This window comes from Danio aesculapii, chromosome 20 (assembly GCF_903798145.1).
Source record: "Danio aesculapii chromosome 20, fDanAes4.1, whole genome shotgun sequence".
NCBI classification, from domain to species: domain Eukaryota; kingdom Metazoa; phylum Chordata; class Actinopteri; order Cypriniformes; family Danionidae; genus Danio; species Danio aesculapii.
The window spans coordinates 45103032-45128946 of record NC_079454.1 but is presented as its reverse complement, the minus strand read 5'-3'; the positions used below and the strand labels follow the sequence as shown (position 1 = coordinate 45128946).

The 25915-nt window shown below is 33.0% G+C and overlaps 1 protein-coding gene across 1 annotated transcript in view; it reads left to right on the top strand.

The window, feature by feature from the left end:
* The first annotated feature begins 359 nt into the window (after positions 1 to 359).
* The window catches only part of mmut (methylmalonyl CoA mutase), a 73655-nt gene continuing 48099 nt past the window's right edge, over positions 360 to 25915 (top strand). Inside the window, exons 1-6 of the mRNA XM_056481448.1 lie at positions 360 to 813; positions 2942 to 3309; positions 6245 to 6402; positions 7851 to 8022; positions 11025 to 11273; positions 14642 to 14753. Coding sequence (XP_056337423.1) covers positions 429 to 813; positions 2942 to 3309; positions 6245 to 6402; positions 7851 to 8022; positions 11025 to 11273; positions 14642 to 14753 — 1444 coding nt within the window. The 5' untranslated portion in view covers positions 360 to 428. The remainder of the gene's footprint in view (positions 814 to 2941; positions 3310 to 6244; positions 6403 to 7850; positions 8023 to 11024; positions 11274 to 14641; positions 14754 to 25915) is intronic.

Here is a 25915-nt window from a genome sequence, read left to right as displayed (position 1 = left end):
GTTTGAAGCCTATAGCTTTACTGCTAGTCTTAAAAACCAAAAATCTTACACATAATTAGAATATCTTCAATCAGAACATGTTATAGGCCTGATTAACATGCAAAAATGTTTGTTTGAAAGTAAAGAACCTATTAAATCAAGTGTAAGTGCCATAAACATCACCTGCAAATATGGCATTCTGATTATTCCTAAAAATCCATCTGAAACGTTTAAATAATAAATAGTTTTCGCAGTATTTCGAAGTGCCCACAATAACAAAATTCTTACATTATTAAATTTCAGCACATGTAGGGTCGATATGTAACTTTTTTTTTTTTTATACTGTGAAAACCAATTTCTTGTCTGTTTTTATTAGATATCCATGAGTAACTAAAGCCACTATCATCTACCCGATGCCTACATAACAACATGTTGACTGCACAGAAGGCATGCATATCTTCACAACAAGACGTCTGCTGGGAGCGTCTGTATCGTCGACTCTTGATCCCCAGCGGCGCACAAGACAGTTCAGCACTGCTGTCCCACTCCGAGATGAAGTGAGGATCCATGAGGCCTGGGCCGCTCTGGCCAAAAAGCAGCTGAAAGGCAAAAACCCAGAGGATCTGATCTGGAAGACCCCTGAAGGAATCTCTATTAAACCTGTATACACTCAGACGGACACTGCCGCGGCTCCTGATGAGCTGCCTGGAGTCTTTCCCTTCACCCGGGGGCCATATCCCACCATGTACACCTACAGACCCTGGACTATCAGGCAATATGCTGGATTCAGCACTGTGGAAGAAAGCAACAAGTTTTACAGGGATAATATTAAAGGTATTACGTTACAACATACAGTTGAAGTCAGAGTTTATTAGCCCCCTTTGAATTGTTTAGTCTTTTTTAACTATTATCCAAATGATGTTTAACAGAGCAAGGAAATTTTCACATTATGTCTGAGAATATTTGATCTTGTGGAGAAAGTCTTAATTGTTTTTTTCAGCCAGAATAAAAGCAGTTTTTATTTTTTAAAACCATTTTAAGGTCAAAATTATTAGCCCCTTTAAGCTATATTTGTATTTCTATAGTCTACAGAACAAACCATCATTATACAATAACTTGGCTAATTACCCTAACCTGCCTAGTTCACCTAATTAACCCAGTTAAGCCTTTAAATGTCACTTTAAGCTGTATAGAAGTGTCTTAAAATATCTAGTAAAGTATTATGTGTTGTCATCATGGCAAAGATAAAATAAATCAGTTATTAGAAGTGAGTTATTAAAACTGTTATGTTTAGAAATGTAAATGAAATTTTTTTCTCCGTTAAACCGAAATTTGGGAAAAAAATAAACAAGGGGGGCTAATAATTCAGAGGGGGTAATAATTCTGACTTCAACCGTATATGTAAAATAATGTATAGATTCAATTATAAAAATTTTAAATTTAATTAATTTTATATTTACAATTTTTTAATATTTTTTTTTATATATTAAGTGTATTTAGAAGTATATATTGCTTTATTTTATGTAAGCCTGTAAATCTTATCATCAAATATTACTGTCACGTAATATCTATTTTAGTGATAGTATTATTGCTATTTATTTATTTATTTTTAATTATATATTGTTTAATATATTTATTCATATTTTATTCAAACATAAGAGGATTATAACAATATTTTTAATCTTCCACTGCTTTATAATATATTGATAGATATTATAAAATAGCAGTAAACAATTACTAAAACATATATTATGTTGTATTATATAAATATATATTAATAGTTAACTTAATATAATAGTTAACTGAAAAATATCTAAAAGATATGTAAGCTATATTTTATATTACATTATTATTTGTATAAATGTTTTATATAAATTAAATAATCCTAAGTAGAACAAGACTAAATGTTTTTCATCTTTCATTAAATTTATTGATAGACAATATATAATAATAAAACTAGTTTTTACAATAAAATAGAATGTTTTAATAAAAAGTTATTGTTTATATTATTAAATAATGTTATTTAAATCATGTTATCATCAAGGAAAACTATCAAATAATTTAAAGTAACAAAAATATTTTAATGTTCATTAAAATCAATCAAAATCTTGCATTTAATTTATTTTAGCCAGTTGTCTATAAAATTGTTACAATTTTTATTTGTATTAAAATAAATATATATTATAAAACATTTATCAAAAGCTATCTAGATATTAAAATACAAAAAAAAATTGACAAAAAAAAGCAACAAAATCACAAAAATTTTTAAATCAACATGAAAATAAAAACATTAAAATAACATCTACTTAAGTATAAAATTTAAAGTTATCAATGAAAGCGAAAATGACAATAATGACACTAAAATAACTCTTCTCTACATGTAAAGTGACCTGTTATCATCAAAGGGGAATTGTTAATGACACGTTTCTTAACTATTAACTGTTCAGCAGTTCAGTTGACAAAAATGAATTTTCTTTTTCAAATATTTCCCAAATGATGTTTAACAGAGCAAGGAATTTTTCAAAGTATTTCCTATAATATTATTTCTTCTGGAGAAAGTTTTGTTTGTTTTATTTTGGTTTTTATAAAAGCAGTTTTCTGCTTTCTTATAATATTTTCTTTTCTCAATTAGCTCCCTTAAACAATATTATTGTTTTCGATTGTCTACAGAACAAACCACTGTTATATACAATGACTTGCCTAATTAACCTAGTTAAGCCTTTAAATGTCACTTTAAGCTGTATAGAAGTGTCTTGAAAAAATTCTAGTAAAATATTATGTGTTGTCACCATTGCAAAGATAAAAGAATCAGTTATTAGAAATAAGTTATTAAAATTATTATGTTTAGAAATGTGAAAATATCTTACTAATCTTAAAATATACAGTGGGGCTAGTAATTCAGGAGGGCTAATGATTCTGACTTCAACCATACATAATGAAAGTCTGTTTTCTCTTTTTGCAGCGGGCCAGCAGGGTCTGTCTGTGGCCTTTGACCTCGCGACGCACAGAGGTTACGACTCTGACAATCCCAGAGTTCATGGTGATGTGGGTATGGCAGGTGTTGCCATCGACACCGTAGAGGACACCAAACTTCTGTTCGACGGCATCCCACTGGAGAAGATGTCGGTATCAATGACAATGAACGGAGCCGTCATTCCCATTCTAGCCATGTTCATTGTGACCGGAGAAGAGCAAGGTGTGCCGAAGGAGAAGTTGACGGGCACCATCCAGAACGACATCCTCAAAGAGTTCATGGTGCGAAACACATACATCTTCCCTCCAGAGCCCTCAATGCACGCCATCGCAGATATCTTCGCCTACACTTCAAAGGTGATGTCAGTTATATGAATCTCACTTTTTGTACTTCATTGTCTTGTAGTGAAGACCTGTTCATAATCTGACCCAAGGGTAGGGCTGCACAATATTGAAAAAAATCTGACATTGTGATATTTAATTTTTCTGCGATCAAATATATTGCGATATGAATATAATTTCATATTTGGAACGTTTTCATTCGTTTAGATAGATTAGGATGATCAAGTCTTGTTCAATGCAGTGCATCTGTAGAAAAAGATAAAAGTGAAATAAACAGTGCATTATGGCTTTCTAGAGTTAGTAGAGACTAGTTACTAGTCTTAAAAGTATTCAGATAGAGAAAATTAACAATCAAACGTAAAATAACAAGTTCATCATTGTATAAATTATTAATAAAATAACACTCATTGCGATATTGATGCTTAAACATTATATTGTGCAGCCCTACCCAAGGGCATAGAATACACAGGAGGTGTGGGTGATGTAGTGTGTATGTGAAGTGTCAGCTCAAAATACCACATAAATAATGTTTTATAACGCTTTGAAACTGCCCGTTTTAGGCTTTGATCCAAATTGTGTTGTTTTGGTTACTGTCACTTTAAATTCAAATGATATTCTCCAAAAGGTTTGCTTTAGTGAGTTGTTTTGAACTCAAAAGAACTTTCGTTTTGGACAGATTTGGTTTTATTTGAATTCCTGATAGCCCTTTGGGCAGGCACTCTTCAGTTTTTGGTAGCCCAAATATAAAATTAAGTAGCCCACATAGAAAATATGTTGTTTAAAAAAAAAAAACAAAAAAAAACATGCATTTGCTGAATAAAAAAGATATAATGGCATTTGTTATAGGCAATATATTTATTTTTTTAAATAACCAAAATTGTATTATTTAACTTTTTACAGTTTTTATTTAATTATTATTTTTTTTAAATAACCAAACAAATAAACAAATTGTTTATTAACAAACAAATAGAAATGTGTTGAAAAAATATTTTCTTTGTTAAACAGAAATCGGGAAAAAACAAGTAGGGGGGCAATAATTCTGACTTCAACTGTATATAAATGTATGGCTGCGTCCGAAACCGCCTACTACTCAGAAGGTGCTGCATTTGAATTTATACTCGAACGTTAGAAAAGTACATTCTATACAGTATGAATGTGAGAAGTATGAATGGAACTTGGACGTACTACATTCAATTCAATTCAATTCACCTTTATTTATATAGCGCTTTTACAATGTAGATTGTGTCAAAGCAGCTTCACATAAAAGATCATAGTAAATTGGAACAGTGCAGTTCAGTTTGTAGTGTTTAAGTTTCTCAGTTTAGCTCAGTTTAGTGTGGTTTAATTAATCACTACTGAGAGTCAAAACACTGGTATTGGTAGAGCTGCGCATCGATGGATTTGCTCTTCAAACCATGCAAGCTAGTGGCGACAGCGGCGAGGAAAAAAAAAAACTTCACCAGTTGGCGAAAGTGAAGAAAAAAAAAAACTCGAGAGTAACCAGACTCAGTTGGGCACAACCATTTAAATTTCTGCCATGGTCACATGACCTACCTGCGTCAGTTGCGTCGCTTCAGTCCCATTCATGAATTCTCTCGCGGAGCATCATGGAATAGCGCAGCTTGCATGGGATGCGCACTTCAGAATTTCACTGAAAGTAGTAAGTTATCCGGGTAATTCTCGCATACTTATTTTCGAATTCTATGAATTCGGACATACTACTTGGCTCACATACTGATTTTAGCGTACTATATAGTATGGAAGTATGCGGTTTCGGATGCAGCCTATATCTTAATATGTCTTAACAAAATCCCATTATCACAAGAACATACATTTTTATAACATAATTGAGTGGAGAAAATAATAGCCTAATAATGTAGTAGCATAGTAGCCTGTGTGTGGTAGCATTGCGTCACCATGAATGAGTAGGCCTAACTGGTCTCGCAATATATAAAAAGAGCCTTTTTTGTTTTTGTTTTCTGGGGATTTTATTATTTGTTATTCTAAAAAAAAAAAATTATATCAAATGTTTTTTTTTTTATTTTGCCTATCCATTTTTCACCATGAAAAAGAAAACGCCTCATATTTCAATTTACGTTTTTTGATAAAAAAAAAAAATGAAAATCAAAAAATGACTTGTTTTTAATATCTGTTTCTTAAATGAAAATCCAATGACCAAAATATACACAGACCCATTTCAGTACAGAACAAATTTAACTGATAGAAACACTGCGTTAATTTGGAGGGAGTTGTTTATATGGACACTTTTCACAAGATTGTTATGACTCATTTAACGGCCAACATAATTTTAAATCCTGGAAAGTTTTTAATATTTAGTTTTTTAAAGAAGGTATGAGCATTTATATGTATTTATGTAAGTGTAATATCATCTTTGCATCAAATTACAAAAGAAGATTTACCACCTATGTGAGGCGTTTGAAATGCAGCGTCTATGGGGCTGAAAGTAAATTTGACTTTATTCTCTCCTCTGGCTGCCGTTCTCAGTCTCACACTATTTTTTCCCTCTTTTTCTGAAAGTCTTTATAACACCTTCGTGGCATTTTTCTTGCAAAAATGAAAATGTTGTCGGCGCAATAGCCTAGTGGGTTAGCGCGTCGACATATGGTGCAGTAGCACGTCAGGGCGTCCCGAGTTCGAATCCCAGCTCGAGGACATTTCCCTATCCTACCCCCCCCCCCCCCCCCCCCTCTCTCTCTCCAACTTTGCTTCCTGTCTAAATACTGTCCTATCTAATAAAGGCAAAAAGGCCAAAAATAAATCTTTAAAAAAAAAAAGTGAAAATGTTGTCTGTGTTTCAACAAAAGGAAGAAATTCAAACTGATTTTAAATAAGCATTGAGTTCTATTCTGAACTTTGTATAAAAAGGTTCATCTTTACTTTTGACAAAATAAGTTAAATTTACTCAACACATTGAATTTTCTCTTTTCAGAATATGCCCAAATTTAATTCTATTTCCATCAGTGGATACCACATACAGGAAGCTGGTGCTGATGCCATCCTGGAGTTGGCTTACACTATTGCCAATGGACTGGAGTACTGTAGGACTGGACTAAAGGCTGGACTCACCATTGATGAATTCGCTCCCAGGTTAGCTTAGAAATTCAGTACATTTCTACATAAAACTAATAGTACATTCTATTTTAAACAATGTATTACACCATGAATATAAAGTAATTGTGTTTATATATATATATATATATATATATATATATATATAGATATAGATATTGTTTAACATGTTATATGCTGTTATACAGACCCCCTAGTTTTTTGCGATTCCACGATTGCTGAATCCAATGGAAAATCAACAAAAAGTCACAACGTAATCGCAAAAAATGTATATAATCTCATAAAACATCCAATTCCAAACCATATAATCAAATTAGATTTATTTCAGTTTTCAAATAATTATTTTACGTGACATATAGATGTTGCATACGCAGCGCACGTGATGTATCTGAGTGTCTCTCAAGAAATGACATCTCACCTGCGCCCTCACAATCGTTACATTACATAGAAGGGGGCGGAGTTGTTTTGCAGCCTGTGCAGTAAACAGACGTGAATGAAGTGTGAGTGATTAACATGTGAAGTCAATGCAAAGATGGGATTAGACATCCTGTGGCGTGAATTGAGCATTTTGGGTATTTGACACGATTCAGACTGCGAAAGAAAGTTGGAGCAAACATCTAACAAACAGAGAAATATGGAACAGACAGAACAGCCAGCAGCTTACAATAATGGAGATTGGTTTAGGGATGACTGCTGCTGGACATGACCGAATTGAAGGCCATTGTTTGTGCTTTACATGTATGGCATTATGATGTATGGTATTATGATGTGTAAATGATTCGTAAATTAACTCTTTCCCTGCAGTTACAGAAAGAAAACGTTTCCCTGACATTGACAAGTTTTGCAGCAATCTGTGTTTTAGGTGTATTACGGTAGGGGAGGCCCTAACACATGTCCTGAGTGAGGTACATGATGTCAGATGCTCCGGGAAGTGAAATCTGTGAGAAAGTTAGATCGTGGATAAAAAAAGAGTTATACAACGTTCCTTTGGCTTAATCCCAACCGTTTTAGATAGAGAAAAAATAGAGAAGCTTTTTTTAAATGATTTGTCATTGTGTCAGATTACACACCTAACATAGTAGGCTATCTAATATGGTAAATTTTATATATATTACCACAACAAAATCAGTAATTTTTATCTCAAAAAATCACAAAGAAATCATGAAAAACTAGGGGGTCTGATTATAGCTATATTATTATGTCTTTAATATTTGTTAATTCTTTAACAATTATTTTAAATAATTAATTAAAGGTATTTAATGCTTCTTAAAATAAATATACAAATATGAATTATAATTCAATTCAATTAAAAAACTTTGTTTATCCCCCAAAGGGGTTAGAAAATCGTCTTCAGAAAGATGTTCACATTTCCAGCAATAATGCAGAGTCGCACAGCTGAAATGTTTCCTAAAGGTTTCCTCATATACAGTATGTGAAACTGACTGTTTTGTGTCATGTCTGTTTAGATTGTCTTTCTTCTGGGGCATCGGGATGAACTTTTATATGGAAATAGCAAAGCTGAGAGCAGCACGACGTCTGTGGGCGACACTCATCAAAGAAAAGTTTCAGCCTAAGAACTCCAAATCCCTCCTGCTGAGAACTCACTGTCAGACATCTGGATGGTCCCTCACTGAGCAGGTACCCTGACCGCAGAACCACAGGCAGCTGGCGAACGGCTCATTAAACAAGCTGTGAACAGAAAAAAAGCATGTCTTATATATGATATATGTGTTAATTATTTTGTCAGTTGCTTGTCTTTCATTTCAATAATGTGATACTTAGTAGCCAAACTTTTAAAATGGATCCCAGGGCATGTTGGCCTATTTGAAAATGAACAAGCAGACAAAGCTGCCAAAACAACCCTAATAGTAAGAATAAAGAGTGCAAAATCCCACCCTCAGATTTAAAGCTATTAATAAAATGTTTTATTTTTAACAAATGACAAGCAGAATAGGATCTGTGCAGTCTCAGAAATAAAGGTACAGCATGTGTTATTAGGGTGGTACCATTTGAAAAGGGTACACTTTTGTACTATAGGTGAACATTAGTATCTTTAGGCAGTGGAACCCTGGGCAAAACACCCCACATACACCCCTCAACTCCCCGTAATATGGACAAAACCAGTATTGAGATTATTAAAAATATTTATATTTAATATAAATTAAATTATTAATAATATTATTATTATTATACAATTATTATTCTAAATAAATAACAGAAAACAATCCTAAATGTAACTAGAAAGCAATGTAAAGACAAAACTGGAGTAATATGCTAAGATCATATAGGAAATATTTTAAATAATATTAATTAACTACACTGTTCCTATTTACTGTGACCTTTTATGTGAAGCTGCTTTGACACAATCTACATTGTATAAGCGCTATACAAATAAAGGTGAATTGAATTGAATTGAATTAATTATGACAGTTCTATAGAATAGAAAAATATAGGTTTTATAAAATGATCTGTTTATCCTAGACCTGACTCAAGGCTGAAAATTAATGTTATGAAGTCTTACCTCCTTGACTCTTTATCCCTCATTTCTGTTCATAGCCATGCTTAGTCAAAATAAGATGATTATCATATTATACAAACTTCGTGTCGACACCTCATGTCATAAAAGTAACATAAAAGGCGGTTTCACAGCATATGAGCAGCATGTATTTTTTCAGCGTGCATGTACACAACCGGTATTCACACTGAGAGCATGAGCAGCACGTGCAAGCTGTGCGGGAATGTTTTTTTGCATACATGCATCAGTTTGCTTTCACCAGCGTTGCTTCGGTTGCAAATAGAGAATAACAAACTTGCATGTGCAAAAGACGCCAAATGTGAATGGCCCCTAACGTCTTTAATCTGGGATTGCCACTCTAAATTAATACATTTGCATAAAGTAAATCGTATCTCAAACTTACTGGGGCACTTTTTTTTTTCACCGTCTCCCCATGCTACCCCCAGTAAGATGCCGTCCTGGGCGATCGCCCAAATTGCCCATGCCTAAATCCGCCACTGCATTTAGGGTACACTTTTGTATCATAACGGTTCACTTTTTACCTGTTAGGTACACATTTGTTCTGTTTAGGCATTAATATGCAGCTTTAAGGACATATTAGAAACAAAAATGTACCTGTGGGCCCCAATTGGCGACCGGTCAACACTTGACAATTCAAGATTGGGGTAGGTATGAGGCTGAGTGGTCAGTTCTTGTCACGTGACATTAATTCAGCTGGGTGTCTCTGAAAGGTGCGAACGCGTCATGTTGCTTGGGTGCACAGCTCCATTGGAAATAACAAAGTTGGGCAAACTCTAGAAAAGACACGATATGTGAATGGCCCCTAAAGGCCAACATCATTTGCGATCTCCAGCAGTTGATCTTCTTGCACAGCCATGGTGGAGTCACCTGATTTGTTGACTATTGGGGTTGCGGATCTATTCCTTAGCAGTTTGTGAGTCCTTCACTTGGCCTTTTCCCTTTAGCAAAGAAACTTTCCAAAGACGTCTGTTTCTTACTCATTTTGTTGCTTGTGGGTTAAATTTGGACGCTGAAATGACCAAGATGTAAGTTAGAGAATAGTCATTTTTCAAAATAAAGATTTTTCAAAACAAAAGACTGAGTGGACAAATGTGGACATCTACTGAACAAGTTCCTGCAAAATGTCAATATTGCAACAAAAAAATGAAGTGTTAAACATCTATACCTTTCGAATGCCCTATTTTTAATCTTATCAGACAATGGTTTTTATTTAGAGAGATATTTTTAAATGTGAATACTTCAAAAATGGTCAAATTTTTATCAAACCTAATAAAAACCGTTTTAGATTTTTATCTTATGTATTATTTATTGCTGCTGAATGTCTTTTTATTATTTTAAGTGTATTATTATAGGAAAGTGATATTTCTAAAATGTTGTAAATTTGATCTGGTTTTGCCATGAAATAGCCAGAGAAGCTGATATGGCAATAAATTCAAATCTCTCTCTTAGTAGCCACACCCACCGTGAAATGCTATTGGTTCAAAACATGCTGCATTTTAAAATCCCACTGTAATCAAACATGTTAAGCCCTGCTTAAACTGTGTGACTTCAGCCACGATGTGGTCATCTAATACAAATTTGGGAAATCCCGAAAGAAATCTTGAAATCCTAGGCTAAAATCTGTAATCTTTTAGCGTTGGACTGACATGTTTCCTGACAGCCGCCCTGTCTGCATGTTTCAGTTGAAATTATATCACACATAAAACAAAGTTGCACATTTCAAGGCATTTAAAGTCCACGTGAACCAGAAGTTGCTGATACTTTTATTTCAGTATGTTGATGTACTTCCAATGAAACAAAAATATTAAGTTGGGGGCGGGGCTTTCTTTTTGCACATCATTGCCACGTAGGTATCTAAGAGGGGCGTGGTTAAGAATATTGGTGGCTGGAGCATCAAACTGACATCAACAGAGAAGGACCGCCACTCCAAATGTGAAAGCAAATGGTCAAAATTTGATTGAACATTACCAAAACAACTTTTAGGAACCAATTAATTAACAAAAAAACATCCACTAATAAAGTAACAATTGTAAAATATGATTTCACACAGACTTCAAGAATAACTTTAAACAGAAATTAAATTCTGATTAAATCTGCTCTTCAGGACCCTTACAACAATGTGATCCGTACCGTAATCGAGGCCATGGCTGCTGTGTTTGGAGGTACTCAGTCTCTGCACACCAACTCTTTTGACGAAGCTCTGGGTTTGCCCACGGTCAAGAGTGCTCGAATTGCCCGCAATACACAGATCATCATCCAGGAGGAGTCGGGCATCCCGAAAGTGGCTGATCCGTGGGGTGGATCCTACATGATGGAGGCCCTCACCAATGATGTCTACAACTCGGCCCTCAAGGTTTGTATTATAAAAAAACGCTTATTAATCTGCTTTATAAAAGTTCTCTAACATGGAAAACCTAAAAAAGTCATGGAATTTAAACATAGCATTTTCCAAGCCTAGAAACATTTTGGAAAAACAGAAAAACCCACAAAATTTTAGGATAAGTCGTGGAAATTAGTTTAACAAATATCTGTATACTTGAGTATAGGTTAGTTGTCTTCTTTTCTGTTCTTGACTGCATGGCAAAAAACATGCTCTTCTATTATTAGTGCTGTGTAAGCATTATCAAAATCAATTTTACAAAGATATAAAACAAATTGAAACAAAATAGATTGTTGCGTGTTTTATGATATGCTGTAATAAATTTGAACATCATTGTTTTTCTCATTATTTACCATGTATATGTAGACATTACATGAAACATTAGGTCATGAAAACGTACTTGAAAGTTCTGGAAAAGTCTTGAAAAAGTCATGGAATTTTAGTAGTAAAAATGTGTATGAAGCCTGTAACTTGCAAATTATTTGTCATTTACTTAAAGTGCATAATAGTCAGTACACTGCAAAAAAGTGCTTTTCTTAGATTTTTCATCTTGTTTCTAGTCCAAATATCTAAACATTCTTATATCAAGAAGCATTTTCTAGACATGCAAAAAAATCATTGTGTTTCAGAAATGCTATATCGAAATTAGGTGTGTTTTTATTGATTTGAAACAAGTGAAATAATCTGCCATTGGGGTAAGCAAAATAATCTTATGTCAAAATGAAAACACATTGGAAGATTATTTTGCTTGTTTTAAGGAAAAACTCACTTAATTTTGACATTACTTCTGAAAACAAGACTATTTTTTGCTTGTTGAGAAAATGCTCCTTGATTCAAAAATTTTTAGATAATTGTACTAGAAACAAGACAAAAACATGAGTAGGACAATTTTATTTTTTATTTTTGCAGTGTAGTCAAGTTTCCATCCTAATGTGAAGCAAATCTTTTCAAACTTTGTCAAAAAAAAAAAAATCTCAAATACGATTAGATGCATTTCTATCAAGTTGTTAGAGTAGTATGCCGAGTAGTAAGGCGAAAGTGGTATTGGTAGCCTGGTAACCAATAGTAAACAAGGCAAGCATAATGGAGGCAGCTGATTGGTTACATGGGTGTAATGTTCGCAACGTCAGAGTTTATTTGGCAAATGTGTTTCCATCTCCCATTATGTGAATTAATCCTTTTTCGCAAATTCAAAACCACCTCAAGTGAGTGTTAAAAACTTTTTATGGGAAAATGGATTTTTTTAGAGAAATTTTGCATCTCCATCACTCGTTTCTCATTCGATAATTTCTACCCAGCTAGTGGTGAGTAATATTTTTAAGTACAATATTTGTCAACAAATTTTTTGTCCCCTATATGAAAATACACTTGAGTTTATGTAATAAATCTAAATCTGCTAACAAAAACTTGATGTGTTTTTTAAAATACAAGATGTAATGATTTATTAATGTACAAAATTATTTTGAGGTAATTATTATTATTATATTTAAAATAAAAGTAAAACTATTTGATTAAAGTGATACAAATGCATATTTATAATTTAATTTAATTATTTAGACCAAGGACGTCTGCAACTCAGCCCTTAAGGTTCGTATTATAAAGAACTGTTTTATAAACCTTCTCTAACTTGCATCTTATTTGTGTGTTGCTTCATGTGCATCATAATCAGTAGCCGAGTTTCCATCCTAACGTGAAGCAAATCTTTTCAACATTTGGCAAAAAAATAAAAATAAAATAAAATCCCAAATGCTATAAGGTGCATTTCTATCAAGTTGTTAGAGTGGTTGGCTGTAGTATTGGTAACCTAGTAACCAACCGTAAACAAGGCAAGCATAATGGAGACAGCTGACTGGTCACGTTGGTGTAATGTTTGTTTGCAACGTCAGTGTTTATTGGCAAATGTGTTTCCATCTTGCATTATGCACATGAACCCTTTTTTCACAAATCCAATACCACCTTTAGTTAGTGTTAAAAACCTTTCACAAATTAAGGGATTTTAATGAGACATTTAGCATTTTTGGTTTTTCATCTGATACTTACTACCAGGCTAGTGCCAGTAAATGCATTAAGTTACAATATTTTTCAACAATTTTTGTTTTCCCCTTTATACAGTTGAAGTCAGAATTACTATCCCCTCTTTGAATCTTTTTTCTTTTTAAATATTTCCCAAATGATATTTAACAGAGCAAGGAAATTTTCACAGTATGTCTGATAATATTATTTCTTCTGGAGAAAGTCTTATTTGTTTTATTTAGGCAAGAATGAAAGCAGTTTTTAATTTATGAACCATTTTAGGTTAAAATTTTTAGCCCTTTTAAGCTATATATTTTTTTCGATCTACAGAAAATCTACAGAAGTCTACAAACCATCATTATGCAATAACTTGCCTAATTACCCTAACCTGCCTAGTTAACCTAATTAACCTAGTTAAGCCTTTAAATGTCACTTTAAGCTGTATAAAAGTGTCTTAAAAAATATCTAGTCAAATATTATTTACTGCCATCATAACAAAGATAAAATAAATCAGTGATTAGAAATGAGTTATTAAAACTATTATGTTTAGAAATGTGTTGAAAAAATCTTCTCTTCGTTAAACAGAAATTGGGGAAAAAATAAACAAAGGGGCTAATAATTCAGGGGGGCTAATAATTCTAACTTCAACTGTAATAAACACACTTGACTTTATGTAATAAATCTAAATTTGCAATGAAAAACTTGATTTAAAGCACAGGATGTAATGATTGTTTATTTGATTATTGATTGCTTAATTAAATGTGAAATATATGATTACAGAATTATTATTTTGTGATTATTATTAGTATTTTAAATAAAACGAATACAATTTAATAAGAATTACTTATACAAATACATATTAATCATTTATTTATTAAATGAATGAATTAATATTTATATCTTTCAACATTGAATTTATTTAATAATTTATTTTGAAACATTAAAACTGTTATTTTCCTGTTAATTACTTAAAAATAATCTGTATTCTGTACATTTACTATAATCTGTATTAATCTGTAGTATTAAAGCTGCATGAATAAATAATTTAAGCTACATATATTTTATTAATTATATTGAATTAATAATAATAATAATAATAATAATAATAATAATAATAATAATAATAATAATAATAATAATAATAGCAATAATGACAACAGCATTATTATTTACATCTTATAAAACAAAATAATTCTTAGATTAAGAAATAAATAGTTGCGTAAAAAGGCCCTTTCAGAGCTGCTTTGATGCACTGTGATATGCTGCATTTGGCTAGCAGTACATGTGATATTTACGATATGTTTCCATGACTTCTGTTTGTTCTTTAGTTTATCACAGAGATTGAGGACATGGGAGGTATGGCTCGTGCTGTAGCTGAAGGCATTCCCAAACTGCGCATCGAGGAGTGTGCTGCCAGAAGACAAGCACGCATTGATTCAGGTACCAAACCTAGCACATACAGTACACACAGCCTGTTCATATACACATGGCTGAATCCATGATTATAGCCCAGGACACATGACATGCCCCATTTAACTGTGAAGAGCTTGATTTGAAACCTCCATGACCATACGAACTAACCCCTGCCAGTCACATGCAATAAAAACACATGTATGAACTCAAATGGCAAGATTACGTTTGCTTGAAAAAGCAGTTGGAGTACAACAACAATCTTCTAAAAAGGGAAAACTTGGCCTACAAATGTATATTATCACATTTTTATTTAGCACGGATGCATCAAATTGATCAGAAATATCTCATATAATTAATTCTGTAAATAAAAAGAAATATACCTATTAAAGACTAGATTACTGATGGCAATAATTTAAATATAAATCAGAGTACAATATTAGTACGCCCCCCACAAATCTCTGTTTTAAATAAATATTTTCTGTAGGAAGCTTTACAATATTATATTTGCGCTTATTAGATTAGTCAGTACTGAAGCCAAATCTGGAGCTAATCTAACAAAATAACCTTTGATAACTGTCCAGACACTAGTACATCCAATTTATATGTTAGGGAAAAATAATGACTAAAACTTTTTAAAAACACAAGTAAAATCAAGAGAACCAAAGAATATATTAAACTTTGTTGAAATTTTGCAGTTTTTTTTTTTTTTGCAATATTTTCCTTGAATTTAAATGTATTATCTTTCTATTTCTAAAGATGTTTGGCGACTAAAATATTTTAATAAATATATCTGTTCTAATAATAAATTTGATTTGTTTAAATGCACCTAAATATATTAACTATATATATTTTTGTCAGTTTTTTATTTTATGCTATAAGCTTGAAACCTTACTTGTATTTAAATATCATTATATGCGTGTTTGTTATTTATATACACCTGTTTATTGTTGTACATTTTTTGGGTTAAATTTTGTATGGCGCAAAAGCATTAGGGGCATATCCGAATACACTTTTGCTATTTTAGTGAAGTCCTGTCATGTCCGCTTATTTCATGGTGTTTTCTGAAAGCATCAATACTACACGTCAACTAGATGAAAACATTGCAGCCATTACAGGAAGGGATTGATGCACCCGAGAATTGAATCTAAGCAGAAGAACTATATTTACAGAGAGCATTTGAAGTGATGCCTTTTCATTTTAAGTAGTAAATAGATTAGGAGCTGTTCACAGGTGAATGGATGTTGAGGAAGATGCCACTTTAGAGTTCTCTCACCTGCTGTGCAGACATGTACTGTAATCACTCAAGCAAAAAATGGGGCCTTTTTGAACCAGACCACACGTCCTCTAAATGCTTGTGTCAATGCACTCTTGGCAGATACTTTTCAAAAGCACTGACATGGAAAGCCGCTGAAAATCAGCAACCCCCAGAGAGGTTTTTTGACTGTAGGGTGTGTTTTGGGGAGGAATCCATTCATTTTAAGCTCAGTAGTAGTATTAGGACCTGTCTAGGAAAATAATGTGATTTGTTATCTGTGTTGTCAGTCTGACAGGCTCCAGAATTAGATTTCTGAAAATGCATTGGAACACAATTGAATAGAATAAAAGCTGTCAAGAGAAGCACCAGTATTTAAGTCTGATTTTAGGCTTCATGCAATTGTGAACTGATATACTGATATAGAAGGAAATAAAAAATAAAATAATATAGACATTTCTAAACTTCATGCATATATCTCTGCTTGGCTTAAAAACATTTCAATTGGTCTCTGTAATAGGAAATAATTGATTATGAGGATTTAGTTATTTAAAAAGATTTTATAAAATATTATTATACATATTAAATATTGTTCAATAAAAATTTATGTTGTCATCATCATGATTAAAATAGCATTGGTAGTTTTAATTAGTTCTATTAGTATAAATATTTTTTTGGTTTTAAAATAAAGTTGTTTATTCCATGTAAATAGACTTTATATATATGATATAAAATAATAATTACCATAATTACCATAATATTAATTCTAAATATTATTATTATTATTATATTATTTAAAAAAAAAACGTTAACTATGATACCTTAATAAAGATTAAAAAAAAATCTAGTCTATTATGTGAACTTGTCTTTTAGTCATGGCAAAAACTGATCAGTTATCACTTGTGAGCATTTTATTAAGAACATTTATCAATAATTATTTTCATTAAAATGTGTAAAATGTAAGTACAGTGTTTTCAATTGTGTGTGTTTTTTTGCTAGGCCTAAAAATGCTAGTTTAGTGTATTTAGACATTTTATTAGTCCCAGATTTAATACAGAAGACTTTATGGTTTACAGTGCACTCACTAAGGAGCTTTTGTAAGATTTTACCATATTATATATGTGTATTTTTCATCCATTCATTCATTTTCCTTTGGCTTATTCTCTTTATTTATCAGGGGTCGCCACAGCAGAATGAACCACCAATTTATTCAGCATATGTTTTACACAGCTGCAACCCAGTACTGGGAATCATTCATACACCATACACTCTCATTCAGTTGCTGAGAATATGCACATAAATATAGCATAATTTTTGTGACACTGTACAACATTAATTAATGTTTGGTTTTTTCATTACTGTAAGGGGTAGGTTTAGGTTCGGGGTAGGCATCGACATTAATAAAACACACCAGTCTACTGTGAGATTTGGTTTAGGGTTGGGGTAGGTGTAGACGTTACTAAAACACAGGTTAAATATCTCTAAATATAACTAAATTAGTCATCATAAACTACTGTCAAAATGTTTTTATTTGTCAAAAAATTTTTATTTATATTTTGTCAATAATGAATCATAACATCATTTAAAAATTATGTACAGTATTTGTAGTATTTCATGCATTGTTAATAAATCTTGTACATAGGCCAATAAATCATTAATTAGTTCATTTTCTTTTTGGATTAGTCCCTTTATTAATCAGGGACCACAGCGGAATGAACCGCCAACTTATCCAGCAAATGTTTTACGCAGCGGATTCCCTTCCAGCTGCAACCCAGTACTTGAAAACACCCATACCCTCTCATTCACACACATACACTACGGCTAATTTAGTTTATTCAATTAACCTATAGTGCATGTCTTTGGACTTGTGGGGGGAACCGAAGCACCCGGAGAAAACCCACATGCAAACTCCACACAGAAATGCCAACTGACCCAGCCAGGCCTCGAACCAGCGACTACCTTGCTGTGAGGCGATGGTGCTAGCCTCTCTGCCACCCCCAATATATCATGTCGACATTATTAAACTTACATCGGGTACAGCAGGTAGTGATAATGCGCCTAAGGACTGGTATGAACAGGAAACCGAAGAATAAGACCGATCTGTCATTGGCCATATATGGTTTACCCCTGCCTAAATTGTTTGGCAGGGATTGTATGTCCTGAATTGTGTGTGGGTCTGTGGGTTTGCAGCTGGATATATTTCATACCTCATATCTTCGGACTGGGGGAAAATGAGGAAACCCACACAAACACGGGGAGAACAAACAAACTTCACACAGAAATGCCTACTGACTCAGCCGGGGCACGAACCAGTGACCTTCTTGCTGTGAGACGACAGTGCTAACCACTGAGCCATATTTTTTACATATGTTAATTTACTTTCTGTACTGTTAATGTTTAAATTTTAAACTGCTACTGCTAGTACTAATATATATATATATATATATATATATATATATATATATATATATATATATATATATATATATATATATATATATATATATATATATATATATATATATATATATATATATATATATATATATATATATATAAAAATATTCAGAAATATTTAAAATATCTTTTCCACCATACAAGAAGGAAATGACTTTTAGAAGAAATAGCTTGTTATTGGAGATTAATTTACCTAATAATTCATTGAAACCTTTTACAAAACCTATTTTTATTTCATGCCATTGTGCATCTGCTGTTTTTGTTGTTTTGAAATATATTTCTTCTTAGACTTGCGACAGATGGCAGTCGATGTTGTTTAATATCTCTCTGCACAGATGTGCGAAGAGCTCTAATCATCGCTCATTTTTTTGATATGTAAATAGCCTCACAACTGCTAACATGGAGTCTTTAATTGATTGTGTTGTCTGTGTAATTTAACTTTTGAATGTTGAATGTAAGTTGAGAATGTAGAACTTGAGAAGTATGTTTACTGAAACTCATTTCTCCTTCTGTTTGGATTAATGCATTTCCACTTGGGGGCAGTCTTTTTACATATATATACATATACACACACTCACAGGCTACTTTATTAGGTACACCTTGCATTAAAACTATATATACAGTTGAAGTCTTTCAGTGTGAATTCAGTCTCCTGTGAATTTCTTTTTCAAAAATTTCCCAAATGATGTTTAACAGAGCAAGGAATTTTTCACAGAATTTCCTATAATATTTTTTCTTCTGGACAAAGTCTTATTTGTTTTATTTCGGCTAGAATACAAGCAGTTTGTAATTTTTTTTAAACCATTTTAAGGTCAATATCATTAGCCCCCGTAAGCAATATTATTTTTTTGATTGTCTACAGGACAAACTGTCGTAATACAATGACTTTCCTAATTACCCTAACTTGCCTAGTAAACCTAGTTAAGCCTTTAAATGTCACTTTAAGCTGAATACTGGTATCTTGAAAAATATCTAGTAAAATATTAATTGCTATCATCAATGCAAAGATAAAATAAATCAGTTATTAGAAATGAGTAATTAAAACTATTATGTTTAGAAATGTGTTAAATAAATCTTCTCTCCGCTAAACAGAAATTGGTAGAAAAAAGATACAGGGAAGCTAATAATTATCATAATTCTTACTTCAGCTGTATATGATTAAAATAAACACAACTTTGTTAAAATCTCTCCAACAATAGCTTTAGGTTAGTCAAATCAGGCTAAAGTCAAGTGTATTTATCAAATATGATGTTTTTTTTTCAACTAATCAGTTTTGTAGGTCTACTGAATTGCTTTCCCAGCATGAAATGACAGAGCTTTCATTATAAAGCTAAGCATTTAAATGCCATCTATCTAAAGACAGATTATTGGGAGATTTAGTGCAATACATGATATTTATATGCATTCTAGTAGTCTGTGCTAGTCTTATAGACTCTAATGGAAGTATAATTCCTTTGTATTCTTTCACCAAATTTCTATATAAGTAAATCTGAGCTGCTTTATGTTCTGTATTCTTCCTATAAATCAGATGGCCTGTTAAAATTCTGATGAAGTGGCCTAAAGTAATATCTGTTGCATCAAATGCACTACAGTATATGCATTTGTTAGTAGTTTAGTGATACTCGCATAGCATATAGTTAAAAAAAGACTTGAATGCACGTTGCAGTAATGTCACATGATGCAGGTCACACACTGAGAAGCGCAGCACCACATCTAAAAGGAAAATGGATACATTCGCCAGGCTCCGTGGATGTGTTTTTCTGATTTTCATCTGTTTGACGTGACAAACTTCCTGATGCACGCTCTCTCCCAGTCTCTACCATGTGCGATATACAGAGTGCAGAGACATCAAAACGCTCAATGCAGACACAGTAATGACATACCATAATGTAAATACAGTTTGTTGTTTGTTTAATAAAATAAAGCATAGGACCTGTTATGTGGGATAGGAACCTGAAATGGCTTCTGTTGTGATCTGGTGCTAGAAAATAAGGTAAAATAACTATAAAATAAAAATAAATTTAAGTAAGATTGAGTGTTGTTGAGACTTGGACGTAAGGAGCAACTTTTTTTTTTTAAACATGTTTATTTAAGGTTATCAAAATGAAAGTACAATGTGCTTTTACAGACATAATCAAAGGCAAGTTTTATAAAAAATGTGCAATGGGTTGTAGAAGTTAAAGTAATCCTTAAAAATAAGTAAATAAGCCAATAGACAGATGGAGGTAAGAAAAGAAAAAAGGGAAACGTCATCTATAAGTACTAATATTGGTGACCAATTAGTCACAAAGTCTCTGGAAAGGCACATAAAACAAAATATATATTTTCCACATCACATTCCTATAAAATTGACCTTATTCTTTAATGCGGAAGTGGGCTCGTTTTCGCGATTGTTTTAGAATTTCCGATTCAGCTCCCTATGGGAGAAATGACTAGGATTAATAAACCGCAGAAAATGGTCAAACTACTTACTCTACAAACAAGTGTTTGCATGAATATACAAACAAAGCAGAATCATATAATTAAAAAATGTCAGTTTGCAACATCAAGCAGCATAACGAGCTGTTTTTAAATGAATGGAAGTGAATGACACCAGAAGTCTCGAGCCAAAAAGATTCATACGCGGAGAACAAGGTGAATAGACAAGGTGAATGTTACCTCACAGCAAGAAGGTCGCTGGTTCGAGCTTCGCATGGGTCTGTTGGCAGTTCTGTGTGGAGTTGGCATGTTCTCCTCGTGTTTGCGTGGGTTTCCTCAGGGTGCTTTGGTTTCCCCCACAAGTCCAAAGACATGTGGTATAGGTGAATTGGGCAGGCTAAAATTGTCCGCAGTGTATGTGTGAATGAGTGTGTATGGATGTTTCCCAGTGATGGGTTGCAGCTGGAAGGGTATCCGCTGTGTAAAATATATGCTGGATAAGTTGGCGGTTCATTCTGCTGTGACGACCCCAGATTAATAAAGGGACTAAGCCGAAAAGAAAATGAATGAATGAATGAATAACAAACAAACAACAACAGACCATTCTCTGTGAGCCTCCGACAACCTTCCTCCAAAAAAACCCATAATTGACACACAAAACCATTTCTCTCTCGTGTGAGGGTAGGTGATCTATAAAAGGAGACCATATATTTTGAAAACTCTGTATGTTATCGTTAAGCATAGCTGCAAACCTCTCATGGGGCAAAACTGCAAAAATCAGTTTTTGGGGGGAGAGTTTTTATCCATCTCATAAGGATGCATTTTCTTGCCACAAGTAGCAGTTCATCTAACAATTTATAACCTTTTGTATCAAGGGTCAATGACATTGCTTGTGTTTTTGAAGGGAGTCCTAAAAGGAAACCGTGATCTTTTTTTAAAATCTGATTTCATATGCAATAAAGTTCTAGAATCTTGAAATGAGTTTGAGCTTCCAGAAGCAATGCAATTATGTCTCAAGCTCTGTATGACACTTAACACAAAGAGCTGGTATAGAAGGATGCATTTTATTCAATAAACCTGGCTTTATACGCAGCCTATGTAAAATCTTATATTGAGTCTCTCTATAAGTCGAGTACAAATAAAAGTGCATCTAATACTCCTCAAAGCCTCTTGCCAATCATCATCAATATAAACATTACACAGGTCTTCCTCCCACTTATGGGCCACTGTGTTCACAAGTCCAGTGATATTAGAGTATAGAAAAGAATAAAATCTCGAAATAAAATGAACAGCATTTGTTGTGTTAGTGAGAAAACTTTCAAAACTATTAAGTGCTAATGTATCTGGTATTTGTTTTTGTTTTGACATAACATAGTGCCGAATCTGCAGATATCCAAAGTGATGTCGGTTTGAGAAATAATTTTTTTGTAATTGTTGGAAGGATATTAAAGAGTCATCCTGGAACAAATCAGATAGAAAACGAATTCCTTTTATGTGCCATGTTTTGAAGAGAGGTGAACCTATGCCAGGGACAAAGTCTTGATTCAAATAAATTTGTTTTAAGGAGCTACTTTTAAAGATAAGTGTTTGAAGTCAAGTTCACTACAAGTCCACCGTAACAGTAACCACACTGTGCAACATTTAACTTTTCAATTTTGTTCTCCACAATGATTTTGAAAAAACAACAATCAAGATAAAATGTTTATTTTGTCACCTGCCTCCCCCTTAAGTCTGCATTCATTCCTTCTCAAAGTAAAATAACGTAAAGTAACTACTTTCGCAGCTTGAGACATGCTTTATTTAATGCTATTATAGAATCAGAATCAGAAAGAGCTTTATTGCCAGGTATGTTCACACATACGAGGAATTTGTTTTCGTGACAGAGCTTCTACAGTGCAACAGGATAACAGAGACAGGACAAAAAACAGATAATAAATATATATATATATATATATATATATATTTATTATAATAGAAGTAGTGAGTGCAAATATACAGATTGACAAGTGTATGTACGTGTTTATTACTATATACAACGTTATATGTGCAGCTGTTATGTGCAAATTGGCATGTAAAGTGTGTTGGTAAATAAGTGTATATGTGTATAAAAGTGTATAGCAAGTAGTGATGTTGGTTCCACAAATATTATCATCAAGTGTTCATGAGATGGATTGCCTGAGGGAGGAAACTGTTTCTGTGTCGGGCTGTTCTGGTGCGCAGTGCTCTGTAGCGTCGACCAGAAGGTAAATGTTCAAAGAGGCAGTGTGCTGGGTGTGAGGGGTCCAGAGTGATTTTGGCAGCCCTTCTGCTCGCTCTGGATAAGTACACCTAATTATTAGGTGTATTAGATTTATTTATTTAATAATGTTTTTCAAAGCGCAAACTGTGCGGTTCTGTTTATGTGCTCAGAGACAGAACAGAACCTGAAAATGTGGTTATCTTTTAGCTTAAGGTTGGTATATACATGTGAAATTGTGTTCAGATTTGGTGCTAAGAGATTATAATCCCTCACTAAATGAAAGTCTAACTTACTGTACATTTTTGCGATTTCTTTTTACACTTCTTTAACTTTACATTGATAGGGTGTAAGGTGAAATTAGGTCCCCACCAATTTCAAAAGCAAATCTACAGCTTGGGCAAAGCTGTGATAAAACAAAACTCTCTTGGCTGTTTATTATAAAGGGGAGGAGCTACTCTGTGTCCCACACTGTCTTCATGTTTCAGTTGAGATTACATCAAGTTTCGAATAAGAAATGCACATTTCAAAGCACTTCACATGATGCTCAAATAATCTGTAGAGCAGTCTGGAAATGGATAGAAATTTGAAATTGTGCAGGAAACCATCTTCTGAGATTTTGGCGCATGCATATCGACATGATAATATCACATGGTTGCTGCAGATGTTTCGGGAAGAGAATCGCCTGTAACACTTTACAGTGAGGTTGTATAAGTTAATGTTATTTAATACAGTTACTAGCATAAACAATTAACAATACATTAATTACAGTATTTGTTCATGTTAGTTCATGAAAATACAGTTGTTTATTGTTAGTTCGGGTTAACTTATGGTGCGTTTACTAATGTTAACAAACATGATTTTGTATTTTAATAAGGCATTATTAAATTATGTTAAACTATGATGCTATACATGTTTTACAAGTATCATTCATACTTAATTTATGTTAGTAAATGCATTAACTCATAAAAACCTAATTGTAAAGTGTAACCAAATTGTCTGTTCCAGCATTTTCCTAAGTGGATCTATTAGATTGAGGTTTGTTGAATTTAGAGGCCGTTTTAGTTTTGCGAACTTTGTATCATGCTCAAGAAACCAGTTTGAGATGCTTGAGATTTCGGACATGGTGAGTTATCCTATTGGAAGTAGCTTTACATGAAGGATACACTGCGGTCATGAAGTGATGAACGTGGTCAGTACTCATGTAGCCTGGTGTTTAAATATGCCAAGAAAATATCCTCCACACAATTACACCACCAGCATTCTGAACTGTTAATATGTGGATGAATCCATTCTTTTATGTAATTAAATCCTCATCCTACCATCTGAATGTTGCAGCAGAAATTGAGAAATCAGGTAGCATTTTTTCCAATTTTCAAGTGTTCAGTTTCAGGGTTTGAGGTGTTGTGCATTCAGAAATGCTTTTCTGCAGACCTTGGTTATGAGTTTATTCACCTAGTCTTTCAATCAGAGATTCTCTAGACTCTTTCAATCAGCTTGAACCAGTTTGACCTCTTGAACCAGTCTGACCTCTTCTCTTTCACATCAACAAGACATTTTCTTTACCCACCGACTTCTGCTTACTGCCTGTCTTTTTTTTTTCTTTTTTTGCTTAAAACTCTGTAAATCCTAAAGATGATCATGTGTGAAGATCTCTGTAGATCAGCAGTTTCTGAAATACTCAGACCAGCCTGTCTGGCACCAGCAAGCCACATTTAGAGTCAGCAGATCTTCGTGAGTTGCTGCCAAGTGATCAGCTGATTAGATATTTTTTATTATTGATCATTTAAAGGCGTAGCTAAAAAGTAGCCAATGAATGTAAATGCAAAAGTCATTATGCTGGATGCTTGCATGTTTAATTTAAGGCAGTGTTTCTAAACTATGTTCCTGGAGGACCACCAACACTGCATGTTTTGGACATCTCCTTTGTCAGTTACATCCATTACAGGTCTTTGCCAATGAGCTGATTATCTGAATCAGGTGTATTTGGTTAAGGAGATATGAAAAATGTGCAGGACTAGTGGTCCTCTTGGATCGTGGTTGAGAAACACTGATTTAAGGGTTAGTTTAACCCAAAATGTTTATAACTTTATCATACACACTCAACAATGACATCTGCTGCTTGTTCAAACTACTTATTTAAAATCAGCTGAAACAAGTCAATTGTAAGTTTTTTTGCGACAACTTAATGGTTTTATGTTCAATCCACTTAAATTGGTAAAAATGAATAAGTTAGCTTAATTTCTTCATGTTGTCCCAACACAAATCTATTTTGTGGAATCCAGCATTTTTTACAGTGCACTCAAAAAAATTCTTTTGCTGCGTGTTTAAGCTACTTATTTAAAATGAGTTGGAAAAACAATTTTTTCAAGTTTTTTTGGGACAACTTAATTGTTTAATGTTCAATCCACTTAAAGTTAACTTAATTGATTTATGTTCAGACAACATAAAGGAATTCCCAGCATTATTTACAGTGTACTCTTTCTTTCTCATGTAATTTTAAAATTTATGAGTTTCTTTATTCTGTTGAACACAAAAGAGGATATTTTGAAGAATGCAGGTTGATGCCATTTATAATAGGAAAGAAAATTATTATGGAAGTCAATGGGACCAAGCAACCATCATTTTTCTAAATATCTTCTTTTGTGTTCAATAGAAGAAAGAAACTTGTATACATTTTGAAAAAGTGAAGGGTGACTAAATTATAACAGATTTTCTTTTATTTTAGGGTGAATTTGAACCTTTAAAACGTATTTCCAGTCCTGAGGCCTGAATTTTAAAGTCTTTATCCAAGTGTTTCTTTACATCAGGTAATGTTTTGCAAGA